The sequence below is a fragment of the Medicago truncatula genome, chromosome 3 (assembly GCF_003473485.1).
Source record: "Medicago truncatula cultivar Jemalong A17 chromosome 3, MtrunA17r5.0-ANR, whole genome shotgun sequence".
Lineage (NCBI taxonomy): Eukaryota > Viridiplantae > Streptophyta > Magnoliopsida > Fabales > Fabaceae > Medicago > Medicago truncatula.
The window spans coordinates 14,078,529-14,093,822 of record NC_053044.1 but is presented as its reverse complement, the minus strand read 5'-3'; the positions used below and the strand labels follow the sequence as shown (position 1 = coordinate 14,093,822).

Below are 15,294 nucleotides of genomic sequence, written 5' to 3'. Positions count from 1 at the left end.
AAAGCTTGTTCATGTTTTCCCACATTTTTTTTCTCTGTTAATACTTATTACCGGACTTTATTATGCATCTGTTACCAGCAATCATGTGCACCTGGAATTCACAATCACCAAGGTGTGAACCTGACCATTTGGCTAACTAAAATGTCCAAAATCAGATTAGGTAACAAAGCTGTGGTAAGATAGTTTGAACGTTTGAGAAAATGAACATAAGGGTTGTATAAATAAGAAATTGTGAGTTAAACTTACTAACATTTTAAACAACTAATAATTAACACTTGCAATTAAAAAAATGGAGCTTATGCCCACAAAAGTTGATGCTCATAGAGATCTTTTCAGCCATAATCCACATCTACTGGAATGGTTTAAAGCAATATTTTAAATGTCGAACCGGCAAGACTTTTATGGTTCAATCACCTTAAACTGCCCGAATCAGGATGAAACTGTGGCCGAATCGCTAAAATAACTGAAACCTAGTAAAACGGCGGTTAACAATTCAGCCTACTGAATTGTTTGGTTTGGTTTCAAACAGCGGTTTAAAGTTATATATTCATAAAGCAGGAGACAATAGTTAACAGAAAAGAATCTTGAAACATAAGTCCCAAACCAAGCTCTACTATGATTTGAGGAGTTTCAAGATTCATATCATAGAATTGATGAATAACGACTATGATTTATATACTACAAAAATTAAGACATCTACAACTCTACATTCATCAAAATAAAGCATATATGCTCACTGATGTTAAGACTCTAGCCAATTTATACCCCAAATAAAAATCACAATTAGAACCATTATGTCGGCTGAAATCTTGGAACAATACTTCCATTCCGGTATCACTATGTGCTTGTGGTGTTGTCACCTGCAACCCAGTACCGCTTGACGGCATACAAGACCTTTTCTGAAATAAGTGGACCATCCTCGTGATCCACCATTTTGGTATTCCATCTCATTCCTTTTGCAATTCTTTTCACTTGCTTCAGCACACCAACCTGATCTCGGAATATAACCGCTCCTTCAGGCCGTAAGATACGGTCCATCTCCAATAAAATATCTTCCGCATTACACCTGCATTGATCATCAGAGTTAGGGAAAACCTAAAGTAGTTTGCATTACACGATTAGGTAGTGATTCATCACAGTGAAGCCTAATTCAATATGAGCTCCAAAAAGATACACACTAAAGATTCCTAGCGATTGGGTTCAATTTAGTATCAAATTGAGATACGACTCGCATGTTTGTAAGATACTGATAACCATGGTTTCTACTGCAATGTGATAACCATGGTTTCTATGCAGTGTCTATTTTAAGCATTTGACATTATTACCAATTTGTTTATGTTTCCAGTCACAGAAAATTCATTTTAGTTTATGCTTAGACCTGTACAAGTTAGGAAAGAGAGAGAATAAAACTTACGCGTTCTTGTACAAGGTGAAAACACCATTTGCATGGATAAGGTCATAAGTCCTCGGATATGTGGAGAAGGCTTCACACCTGGGAAGAAAATAGATAATTAATTAATAAACAGAACAAGGCTCGGTTTTTGAATTGCATGAGAACATAATCATTGACATACAACTAAGCCCATCTATTGCTTACTTAACATTGCCATACTAAATTCAGATTAAAAATCTCCGCGGGTTATAATTAATGAAAATTCACTGAAAGCAAATTTAGCAGGATTTGTTTTTGAAAGAAAAAATTCTGAGCGTGATCCTATTGCATCTTTCAGCAGATCATCTACTATATTAATTTTAAAGCTTCATCTCTTTTACTCCTATTGTTGTATGCTTTGTCCAATATATTAAACATCTACCATCTATACCCGGTAACAAATGATGATTGCTCATAGCATGCATATTGCAAACAATGAAATAAATATCATTGTAACTTTAGACTACTAAAATGTACTGCAGCTGCAGCAAACAGATCCCTGATAAACACACCAAAGATATTATATTTTATAATTTAGATTTTGTTCTCTCTAGTCTTCCTTCTCTACTTGAATCACTTAAAATTTTAACAAGGTATTAAAGTGGTACATCCGCCGTGTCTTGAGCTGTTCCTTTTTTAATCCTTAAGTTCCCCAAAGTTTAGAACACTTACAGATCTGACTAATTCCTCCCCCCTCTCCGCATTTAGGTTTGATGTGTTTGGTCAACTATTTTGCATTCATTGAGGTGGCTATATCTGATATGTTGTTGTTTTGGTACTACACGGCTTTTTATGAATTTTTGCATGGCACTCGGAGGAAAAACATGTGAAAGTGTTTGTCATGATGCCCTTGTTTAACTAGTGAATCTACCAGTAGTGATGACTTATACTAGCAATGGCTTATGTCGGCCACAAATCACACAGAACCCAAAGTAACAGTGGCTTATGTCGGTCACAACTCACACACGGGCCCTGTGTATATCAAAATATGCAACTGGTGGCCGTTAACTCTCCTCAAGGCATTATGTCCTTATCTCCAGTCACATGCAATTCATCCCATCTTTAGTCCCAAATTCATTTTGGCTGAGTTTCAAGTGCCAAACGATATGTATCTTAGACTAACTCAGAAGAGGTTTTCATATTTATTTATATGCTTCCTTGTTTGATTGGGATTAAGAGTTTAGTACTATATAAAGACGTATTGTTTTCTATTTTGTAACACATTGTTGTATTCAATAATTCAGAGTTCACTCTCTAACCAAATCCCTATATAACTTCAACAAAAAATTTATTCAATAAAACATATGAACCATCCAAAATTCTGAATAAATCACCAAAACATTCCTATTTCATTGTTATTTTTTTTTAATTTTAACAAGATACCAAATGCCATAATATTTACATTTCTCTTTATCCAGCAGATGGTCATAGACTCATAGCAATTATAATCTTAATGTTGACATCCTAATTTATAAATGGATTAGGTACATTGCTACATAGTAAAAAAAAATAGCATATCTGTCACCACAGTTTTACAAATGTATCAAAAACTGTCTCTTGAAGTGGCAGTAAGACTAAGAACAGTGGCATAAGGACTGTATCTAAGTTTAGTCCTTTATAGATTTAAGGAGAGAATTATAGAAAAAGATAACCAACTCAATGACTAATAAAATTCAGAGGAAAAGCCAAACAGAAAGAGAAAACAAAGAAAACCAAGTTAAGGAAGTTACCAATCATGATAAATTCCAATCAATCCACGCTCGAATACAACACCAAGGGTAGCTTTCTCAGCAATTGTAGGCACGACATTCATAACCCATAATTTTGGAGAATCCAGGGCAGCAGCAAAACTTCCAAAACCAGCATTCATGTCCATCACATTGCGATACCTCCCCGAGTCAATAATTTTGTTAACCCGCTTGTAAGCATTCACATGTTTCTTCCATAATCGGCTGTCGTCCTCAAATAACTGTGTGGATACGTGAGGAACAGATCCACTGGTGATTCTGGTAGGAACAACATTGAGTCTCTCTGGGAATGGCTTCCATGCACCACTAGGTTTAGCAGGAGTTACACAATTGTCCATCTTCTTGTACCTGATATTGTTTAACCATTTAGACGAGTATTGAAAACCAATGGTCCATAATCCAAAGGGTAGGGGCTGCACAGTAACTTCACATCATAAAAGACTGAAACTTTGATGCCTTTGTAACTATGAAGCACTGACACAGACACCAGACACAACACTGCCACGCCTACACTGACATGTTCAGACACCGGAGACGCCTACAATATGAAGTGTTGGTGCTTCATAGCTAAGAAAACATGTTTCTCAAGTACTCAATACCATGAAAGACACCATTTTACAAGCAATGAGTAATTCTTGCATAATGCATATAGAATAAAAATCAGTTTTTGTTAAATCCTTCCAATAACAGAACTAGCGAAATAGGTTGGGACTAGCCACTTACGGTAGAAACATGCCATCTGTTTTTCTTTTCAAAAACAGGGTATACAGTTTAATATTAATTACGTGTAAATTGTGAAGAAGAGTAATTAGTGTTGTCCTTCCAAGTTGACACAGAATCGGGTGTAAGAATAATAGGTATCTGACTATCAGAACATAAATCTGAACTAACCAGTGAAGCAAAAGAACAAAAGGAATGGGGGGAGAGAGAAGAGAAGCAATTTACCAGACATCATCGGAATTTGAGGATTCACATATTGTAGGTTGGGTATTTTGCTCACCGCATTCATCAATGTTTAATGCTTTTCTCCAGATTGCAATTTCACCTTTTTCGTGTTTCTTTTCCCAGCAAAGAAGTTTAGCAGTGTTCTCAATCTGCCTTTGCTCCTCCTCAAGTTCATTTTCAGGGCGTTGCCATGCTCGGAAGTTGTTCTTCCAGTTGATTGGAGGACCAGAAAGTATCCAATAACCACCAGGTCTAAGAACTCGGTCAACTTCCTTCATGTACAATCCACCTGAGAAAAAAGTTCCAATTATTATGATTTAATAATCAATATAGATTTAGTATATGAATCCAATTCTTAGTTGTCTAGAGTCGGTGCAAACAAATAAGTGTAGTTGTCTAAAGCTTATGGAATCGTTTCGTAATTAGACCAAGAATTTTTATTTTTTTTGAAGAATCTAAGCCCACCTAAATTGACACCGGAGAGAATCGAACCTGAGACCTTGAGGAGGAGCACACTCCAGGTCCCAAGACAATACCACTAGGCCAACCCAAGTGGGTTACCGAGAAATTTTAATTAGTAGATCCAATAGATTATATTTTAATCAACAATGGCCAAAAAAATTCATAAGTATTCTCACCATTTGCACCCCATGGAATCAAGCAGCGAGAACAATGTGCCATGTCAAAAGCTCCAGAAGGAAAAGGCAGCATTATTGTACCAAGAACACCAATGATTGCAGGAACACCTCTCTCCAAAGCAAATTGAACTTGTGCTTCATGAGAGTCCCTTGGTGCAATTGACATTGCAATGACATTTTTCTTAAACAAGTATGCGCCCCAACTAGCAACCTGGCATTATCAATGACAGGAAAGTGAGATAGAGCATAGAATCTACAAGTGGAAGCTACAAGCACACACACAGGGTTAAAATTGGAAAACAGGAAATAAACAATTGTAAAAGAGAGAATTTTGCATGGTTGAAGCATTCAGAAGCATAAGCTTCTACTAGAAAAGCTTATAAGATAAGAAGTCTTGACATCAGACAGAGGCACGGCACTGACATGCCGACACACGTAATGATTCGAGAAAATCAATTAATTGAATGTAACACATATCGGTGTGTTTTTGGTGTCAGTCACCGGACACGCCTTCAATCTAAAGCGCTGGTGCTACATAACTTATAAGTATTAGCCAGGGCTACTCATGATGATCGATTTTATTTTTCATGTAACCATCATGTGCATATGACCAACAAACAATGTCGTTTAATAACAGCTATAAGCGTAGCGGAATTTGAACAAAGTTTTCTTCTTCCGTGATACATTATTTAGTAAGGGAATTTGAACAATCCGCAATTGACAACGCTGCCAACAAAATAGTTTATTTATATCAAAACAAGGATGTTTGCTTAGTAGGATTTGACTTACCCCACAACCAGTATCTAAAGCAGTTCTAATCATCCCATTATCCAATGGAATAACACTTGCAAGTTGATTAATGTAAGCATCCGCACCCTGAGGAAACTGAGTTCCTCCACCAGGGAACCTAAAAACATTCCCTTCATACTGTATCCAATTCTGCACAGCCTTCTCAACTGTCAGGCTCTTGTAAGGCGCGTTTGCAAACGGCACATAATCACGACTCTTAGGCCAAGGAAACGGCGTCGAATACCCTTTAGGTGCGGCTATGAGACAATGCAATTTCTCTTCTTCAGGAGGACAATGCCTTTCTCTATAATTCATATTCTCTCGCGGAAACGTCATTGCCCTCGCTTGATCATGACATGGCGTGTAATCGATGTAGCTATCGTCGCAAGGCTTGAATTCCTTGACCTGCTCATCCACATCATCAGGCGTTCCAGCGTCATTATCATGGTGAGTTTCGTAATTTAGATCGGAGAGAACACTACAATCTGTGTGTTTAGTAATCTCAACAGCAATGCTATCTCCTTTTCCAAAACCACTCCTTTGCCACAAACCTAATATGTAGAAGAAACCACACAAAGCAACTACAATGAAAATTGACAGTGGACCTTTATTGTTTCTATTATCTCCAGGGTTCCCCTTCGTCGCCATGATGATGATGAATCTTTATAATATTTCCAACCAGACCTTATAAATCCCTACATAGTACAAAACAAAATTATATTAACAAATAAACGCGAAATTTATCAGATTTTAAATACAAGTCCACAACTGCAATATTTCGGTGACATCAAAGTTTCTCATGCCCCCGCAACCACAATTTGGGGCTGCGTCCATCATATTTGAAAACTGATATTTCAGCCATATCGTGAAAACATTCACAATATGTTTCACGATATGGCTGTAGACCTTATAAAATCTCCAGATAGTGCAATATGAAATTATATTAACAAATAAACACAAAATTAATCAGATTTTAAATATAATTCCACAACCATTGACATCAAAGTTTCTGATGCCTCGTCAACCACTGTTAACGGCCACATTCATATTTGAAAACTCTGATATTTCAGACATATCGTGAAAACATTCACAATATGTTTCACGATATGGCTGCAACATCAGAGTTTTCAATGTCTCTGACAACGCGGCCACAATTGAGGCCGCGTCTGTCATATTTGACAGCAATTCTCTGCAATATTAACCATCGCGATGTGACCGCTATTTAAAACCTTGACAATCCATTAAACTAACAACCAAGATGGAAATTTAAACAAAAAAAATTAAAAAATTGGGATTTAAAATTAATCAAAGAAATAAAATCTGTTACATCGGTTAATTAAGTAAGAAAAGTTGCTTACTGGTGTGAGAAAACCGTTGCGTTGCGTTGTGATGAAGGTGGGGTCCTATGAAATCATTGAAGGAAGGAAGGATTGTGAGATTGATGATAGTTTGTGATTGTGCATTGTAGAAGTGGAATGAATGAATGGGTGTTTTGTTTTTTCTGTTTGTTTGTGTCTCTCATTCACATATGGGTCACCGAAAACTTCGAGGAAACGAAATTCTGCTTCACTCATTCCTATGTATAATATCTTTCATTTCATTGGTTCTTTAACTAACTTCATCACTTAGTACTTATCAAACTTTTTTTTTTAAAAAAATTAAATGAATAATAACACATATTATAATACAATTTCTTACCGGACTATACTATTTTCTCGCGCGTTTTACAATATTTTAAATTATATAATCTGAAATGGGTAAAAATATTGTTCATCATTCTACAATAACCTCAAGAAAAAAATGGTCTTACAATAATGTGAGGGATTCTTATGAAAAACAATTTCCTTGATACAAGTTTTATTGGGCTTAAGGCACAATGATTAATTGATGCGTCACTTGATCGGTTGATATGCCAATATGATCGAAAAATTGCTTTTTTTGCCCCCGTATTACTCATAGACTCCATAGATCTCTCTCTCTCTCTCTCTCTCTCTCTCTCTCTCTCTCTCTCTCTCTCTCTCTCTCTCTCTCTCTCTCTCTCTCTCTCTCTCTCTCTCTCTCTCTCTCTCTACCTCTTTTAAGGTCTGTTGGGATTAAAGAACCGAGTGGTTTGAGAAATAACTTACGTTCGGTTAATTTTGGAATATAATTCAAGATACATCATGCTTTTATACTAGAGGTTAAGTTATGTACCTTCACTTCTTCTCCCACACTTAACCTCAAAATCACTCTGGAAGTTCAAATTTGGGGTAATTTTTCGCTCTCAAATAATTATCATTTCATGAAATAAAGTCTTTATACACTAAATTGTTGATCGAGAATTTCAGCAAGCGTACCAAATCGTTCGCAAGTAATAAAGTGATAAGTAGAATCATCTTCAAATAAATTGTCGTTTCAACTCGACAACTAGCGTTACTTATTTGAAAAGAAAATAAAAACAATTAAATTAAATAAAGCCAATAAACTAGGGGGTTGCAAGTTTGATTTGATTGCGCAAAGCAGTAGTGAATTAGTAACCTGATTTGATTGCAGAATGTTAGCGGTGGTTAAGATTTTTTGGATCCCCTCTATTTAATTGTTGGATTTAAAAGACAAATCTTCTATCTACTATGCGATGCTCATCTTTTCCTGAATCATCTTAACCTTCTCAATAGTCTGCTGAACAATTTCCGATCCCAACACAACACTTTCACTCGACTCATACCAACACAAAGGTGTTCTACATCTCCTCTCATACAAAGCATCGAAAGGAGCCATACCAATACTTAAATGAAAACTATTGTTGTAAGTAAACTCAATCAACGGTAAACAAACATCCCAAATCACTCCTTGCTTCAAAATACACGCCCTCAACAAATCTTCTAAGAACTGGATGGTCCTATCTGTTTGATAAGTAGAACTCAACCTCAACTTACTTCCTAAAGCTTCTTGCAAACTCTCCAAAATCTTCGATGTGAACCTTGGATCTCTATCTAATACAATGATAGATGGAACTCCATGTAGCCTGACTATCTGGTCAATATAAATCTTAGCCAACTTCAGCACTGTCATATAGGTCTTAATAGGAATAAAATATGTTGATTTAGTTAATATGTCTACAATTTCCCGAATTGAATCACTTCCCTCCGAGGTCCTTGGTGTAACGCCCTATTTCTATTAAAGCGATAAAACACGCGAATAATATGAATATTCAAGAAATAGACGCTACGTCTTCAACAAAAATCAAATCAACATGCATATATAAAAATTTTCAACGGTCGCAGCGGATATAAATCATACATCGCCAAAAATATACGTCATAACTCCAAATATATCAATACATGAAATCTTCAAAACCCGAGATATGGGCAAAATCTCCATAACATAAACAAATCCATAATCTCATAAGACTGACACCTAATCAGAGCCTAATCTAAGACTCTAAACACCGATAACGGAGATTAGCTCCTGCTATCCAAGCAATCACCAAGCAACTCACCGAAAGGAAACTAACCCTATACTTCGTCTACCCATTCATACAAACAGATAGGCGGTCAAAACCATTGGGGGTTAGCTTCACATCAATCATAATCAACATAAACAAACATAAGCATTCAAGGATTTCATGCATAACACATATACATACTCATCCCTCCTAGAATACTAACATCACATGATTATTATCCTCCATTCCATACACTTCAAGCTATCACATTACTAACATGGCATAGCAATTTTCATCATCAAAGGAATCACTAAATCATATATACATACATATGCAATTCTCACCTCATCATTATTATCAAAATAATTATCATCAAATTGATTCACCATGTGTATAAGTACAAACAAGTAAGGCATGCAATTAGAGCACAACTCAATATTTACAACCATCAACAAAGTCCACCAATGTACATATACACCATTCCACATATATCACAATATTCAACAAATTTCACCAATGCACAAATTCATCAAGTCTCAATTACATAGGTCATCTATCACGTCAACCACCAAGCACAAACACAACTAGGACTGATGCCAAGATATTATGCACCTAAACGCGACTTCTATATGTACAAGGTACCATCAACTACGACAAAGTCGTCAACTTATGATGCAACAAAACATCATCAACACGGATATAAAATCCATCAACTACGACAAAGTCGTCAACTCATGATGCAACAAAAACATCATTAACCATGTATGCATGAATATATGACTCAACACCAATAGATATATTCAACAACACATTCACCAACACCATTGGATGTAATATCCTATATCACCTTCAATTTGCATACATGCATTCACCAATAATATCACTATCAAAATTAGCATGTGTGGATTGACCACCTACAATTAACATTTAACATATTCAACCAACAACAAAACATAAACATGTTTAATTTGTCACAATTCATTCATCAAATAATCATCACCAAACATTTAGCATATATGCAATCATCAACAAATCGCCATTACTTAACATATATGCATTCACCGACATTATCACAATCAATTAACATATATGTATAACCAATATCAACTTCATCATATAATTCATCAACATCATATGATTTCCCACATTCCAAATAAGGAGAAAATACAACACCTTATGATAAACATCATATTCAACACTTAACAATCATTCACATATCTTCATTCAATCATATAAAGCTATTCACAAAAGATTTATAAGGTACTCGGCTTTAAAGAACCATTTTCGACAAAGTCCGTATCAAGTGGCAAAAATGGCCAACATGGATATTTTTCAAAGAAAAGTAACCTGTTCAAGTTTGAAAACGTACAACTCGATCTTAATTAATCATATAAGTATGAGCATAGGCCACTTACGAACTATCAAGCATTAGTTCAAAGATTAGCCTAAGTTCGTATGAGAAAATCCCAAGTTCACATATTCCACAATCCTTACATGCCTATTATACCATCCTTACATGGCTTGTCTAAGTCTATATGAACCGTAGACCAAGCTTGTAATCCTTTTAGTTCACAAAAGTTCATTTTCCGACAAAATCCGAAAAACCGAAACGACACAATTACAAGTTTCAAACCATTTGGAAAATCTAAGTTTCAACAAATCCAAGTCTGTTCCAGTAGAAAAGTTAGTGAAAACAGCAAAATTACACCTTCAAACGGTCGCCGCGGACCCCCACATGACTGCCGCCAAGCACCCGAATGTAACGCCCTCTTTAATTATTTGATTATTTTAATGAGTTTAGAATATACTTATATGATTTATTGATGAGTGGTATTTTGTTATGTTATATGTTGGTAGTTATTTGTTGTAGAAATATGTATGATTTGTTATAGAAATATATATGATTTGTTATAGAAATATATTTGTTATTTGTTATAGAAATATTTTATGTATATATGTATATATATATATATATATATATATATATATATATTTATATATTAGAATAGAATATTAAGATTTGGGATATAAGAGAAAAATAAGTAGGTTAAGGATTTTTATAAATAGGAGAGACCTAGTTTAAAAAAAACATAACGTAAGATCAATTTTGGAGAAAAGAGAGAAAAAGCCAAGAGAAGGGAGAAGACCTAGGAAAGCTGCGATTTCATTCTTTAAGGTAAGGGTGAGACTAACTTTGCAATCTTATTAAGTGTATGAATCAACGGTTACATTTAACATGAATTAGGATGAGTTTAAGAAGAATCGGAAATTAGGTCAAATTGAGAAAATTGATGATTAAACGGTGAAAACTTGTTAAAAGGATGTAGAAACTGTCCTTAGACCTTAGATAATGATTAGGATGAATTCTGGAATCGAGATTAGGCTTAAAACCATGAGAGTTGATGATTTTTAGGTGAAAACTGCATTCTGCCCATAGCGACATTCATCGCTCGCCCTCGCGAACGATGATCCTCGCCTCACGAACCACTTTCCCTCGCCTCGCGAGTTGCACGTCGCAGCTCGCCATAGCGAACAGATGAACTCGCCTAGCGAGCTAGACCAGAGAGCATGCAAGATTTCGTATTTTTGACTTTTGAGTTGAACCTTAGATGCTTTTGAGTGCCTGAACATGTCTAATAATGATTAGGAAAGAATGTAGAATGAGATTGAACTTGGAAAGACTTAGAATGAAAATTTAGAGATGGACCCCTGGGTAGTATTGTGACCTATATAAGAAGTTAATTATAATCTGTGAAGCTGTTTAAGATGTGTTGTTGTTGATTATGATGTGATATAATGTTTTATGCATTACTTGAGAATTATTTGAATATGATTTGATGTTGATGGTAATGTAATATATTTGTATATGCATTATGTGAATTATATAAGATGTTTAAGTTGTTGTTGATTATCATTTGATATTGTTATATCTTGAGATGTTTACGTGCTGCCTATGTTGCTGTTGTTGGTTATGTGAAATATTTATATGCCTTATGTGGAAGATGTATGATGTTTAAGTTGTTGATGCTTCACATTAATATTGTTATGTTGTGAATTGCTTGTGTTGTTTCTGTTGCTGTTGAATATTGATCAAGTTGCATGTGTTGGTCTAAGTTGTAAAGTTGTAAGTTGTCGTTCCAAAGTATTCCAAAGTATTGGAGTCTTAAGTTGTTGATGTTGTCTAAGTTGTTGAAGATGATGATGTTCCAAATTATTGGACTAATATAAGAGACGATGATCATGATGTTTAAGAGATCGAGTCCATGCATTAGCATACATTTGTTGGGGGCTCATGCCTTGGAGCTTTGTACTCACCACGATGGAGCTTATGCCCTGGAAGTATATTAATACTCAATAACGTTGGGGGCTCATGCCCTGAATTGGTACCACATGCATATAAGAGGTCTAAGTTGCATAGTCGAGTTGGAGTCGCATTTGTCGAGTCAAAGTCGTCGTTGATGAATTATCATCCATGAGTTGTTAAGTTGTTGATGAATTATCATCTATGAGTTGTTGAGTTGTCTTCTACCCATGTGTTGTTAAAGAAGTACCTATGAAGATTATACGATGTTCATGACGTTGTCAAGTTGTTTATGATGTTGTTTATAAGGTTGTCTATGTTGTTGTTATATTATTATAAAATGATGAGTAGGTGTCGTTACGTTATTATTATTAAGTGATGAATATGTTGTGATGTATATAATTATTATTATTAAGTGATGATTATGTTGTATTGTATATGATTATTATCATTAAGTGATGATTATGTTATGTTTGTTATATTTTTTATTAGATGATGAATATGTTGTTATTTAAGTTATTATGAGATGATGATTATATTGTGTTGTTTAAGTTATTAGTGATGATGATTACATGATGTTATCTATGAGTTGTTAAATGTACTTGATGATGGTTATGTTAAGTTGATAAGTTGTCTTTTATTCATGAATTGATAATGGGATGTTTGATGAATAATTATTATTATTATGAATTACGTATAGTTGCTAAGTTGTCTTCTATTCATGAGTTGCTAATGAGATGTTTGGTGGAGAAATGTTATTACGAATTAATGATGTTGTTATGTTGTATTTGAATTAGGATTAAGACGTTGTTATGTTGTATATGAATTATGATTAAGATGTTGTTATGTTGTATATGAACTATGATTATGATGTGATGATCTATGTTGGTTATGATTTGGTTATTATGTGTTATATGATGACGTTTATAATGTGATGCATATGAAGTAAATGATAATTAGAAGTTGGTTGAGTTATTAAGAATTATTACATGAAGGATTATTATTACTAATAGAGGAAGTTATTTATGTTGTTAAATATAATTAATGAATTATATGCTTAATATTATTGTTTTGTGAAATCTCACCCCTTCTGCTTGAAAATGTTGCTCTTCGTATGAGTAACTTGCAGATAACCAAGAATAGTTGATGTCATGTGAAGTTTCTCTCTCGTGTGTCTTAGGTGCTCTGATACGTAACAGGATGAGAACTTTGTTGTTGCTTTTCTATTCCTTACGTATTGTTTTTAAAAATTTATGACTATGTTTTTAGATTGGATTTTTATGAGACATTTATGAAGAGGCCTTCGTGCCAAAGACTGTTTTAGTTATTGAATAAATTCCACTGCGAAGTATTAAATATTTTGTTATTGAATTTTAAAGGATAAATAGTTATTTATTCAGTTTATGATTTTAAGAAAAGAATGTGACATTCCGTTTATGTTGAAATACTCTGATTTATATGTGAAATTTTTATGTTGGGAAAACAGGGTGTTACACCGAACACGGAGCAACAAACGTGTTGCCCTGTCCAGGGCGCCTGGCCCAAGGAGTGCAGCGCCCAGCGCTGGCTCTCTGTGACTGGGCGCCTAGCGCCCTACCTCAGGCGTAGCGCTGCGAAACGTGCTTTTTCGCATGTTTCGGCCACGGGTTTTTGCCATTTTTGCCCCAAAATCGAATAGTTAAGTCCCCTATCCATCAAAAATGATCCAAGGCACAACCCGAGGCTCTAACACATCGAATACACTCGTTTCACGGCATTTGAATAAAGTTTTGAAATTGATTTAATTGGTTTTTCTCAAAACAACAAGTCTTAACAACAACAATTCATCTCTTCCAATTTGACACAATTCAACAACAACAACTCAACATAATTCATACCCAAGCCATGATATGAGATTATCAACAACAATCAACCACAACCACAACCACAACTTATAATCATGCATTCCATCACAATTCAACCACAACATGTCATAATTCATCAATTGAGCACAATTCATAAACTACCCATTTATATATATATATATATATATATATATATCATGAACATGCAATTTCATCATCAACAATTCAATTATCATCAAATGAACATACTGAAACATATCACTACAACATGAGGACGAATTTCCACGATGAATCAATTACATGAAGTAGTTCAAAAGAGTAAGCGACAAAATGTAGACAGATGCGAGGTAGTGAGGTAGGGTAGTTGATGATGAAAACATAATTCCCTTAAATAATAAAGAGTCCAAGGTTGTGATTGGATATAGTAATAGGAGGGATATGATTGACGAGGAATAGAACATGTCTGTTAAAAATGAATACCAAAATAAATTGGGGAAATGTAAGTGTCTAAACGATTCGTAGTTGTGATGTTGATAAATGATCATGTAATGTTATAATATAAATGTCTTATTAATGAGTAACGATGAGAAATACTAAGCTTGTAACGACGATGTAACAATGAGAAATAATCTGTTTATAACAATGAGTAACGATGAGAAATACTATGTTTAAGCGATGAGTAACGATGAGGAGTACCTTGTTTCTAACAATGATAACAATGAGTTATATTTTCTCTTTGATGTTATGCATGATAAGGTGAATTGAATTACGATACGAGTGATTAATGATGTGTTGATAGGAAAATACTTGGTGACTATGTCTTCATGCATGCATATAGAATCATATTTAGGGTAACAATGAGAACGATGAGAAACGATGAGTGTATGTTCAGTAACACAACTCTGACATGCAATAAACAATGAGTAGGTATGGTACCGCATGCATATAGGTTGTATGAAAGGAGTACATGTGCATATAAGTGGTAGTGTTTTGAACTTGGTGTATGTATGAAAAGACGTGTAAACAATGAATGTATAAACTATTGAGAAAATCACTAAGATGTTGTAACTGATGATGATTGAAAATGATTATTTTTAATGTTATTCATATATCCCAATTTAATGTTATGAAGTATATTCTCACCCCTTTCTTGTTGTTGTATTTATGACATAT

At 34.7% G+C, this 15,294-nt stretch overlaps 1 protein-coding gene across 1 annotated transcript; it reads right to left on the bottom strand.

Moving 5' to 3' along the window:
* Window positions 1–568: 568 nt before the first annotated feature.
* On the bottom strand, window positions 569–7,140 carry LOC25488847 (probable methyltransferase PMT2). The gene is made up of 7 exons (XM_013604000.3): window positions 6,911–7,140; window positions 5,553–6,247; window positions 4,764–4,974; window positions 4,126–4,414; window positions 3,163–3,528; window positions 1,415–1,492; window positions 569–1,066 (listed from the first exon to the last, which is right to left on the bottom strand). Exons 2-7 carry the CDS (start codon window positions 6,198–6,200, stop codon window positions 838–840), a joined length of 1,821 nt encoding a protein of 606 aa, XP_013459454.1. The 5' UTR covers window positions 6,201–6,247; window positions 6,911–7,140; the 3' UTR covers window positions 569–837.
* Window positions 7,141–15,294: the final 8,154 nt, after the last annotated feature.

Excerpts from the sequence above, each read along its gene's own strand:
- LOC25488847 (XM_013604000.3), bottom strand. The coding sequence starts at position 6,200 with ATGGCGACGAAGGGGAACCCTGGAGATAATAGAAACAATAAAGGTCCA. Across the intron at positions 3,529-4,125 it reads TCAAATTCCGATGATGTCTG|GTACAAGAAGATGGACAATT; the intron begins GTAAATTGCTTC and ends AAACAATATCAG. Across the intron at positions 1,493-3,162 it reads ATTGGAATTTATCATGATTG|GTGTGAAGCCTTCTCCACAT; the intron begins GTAACTTCCTTA and ends TTTTCTTCCCAG.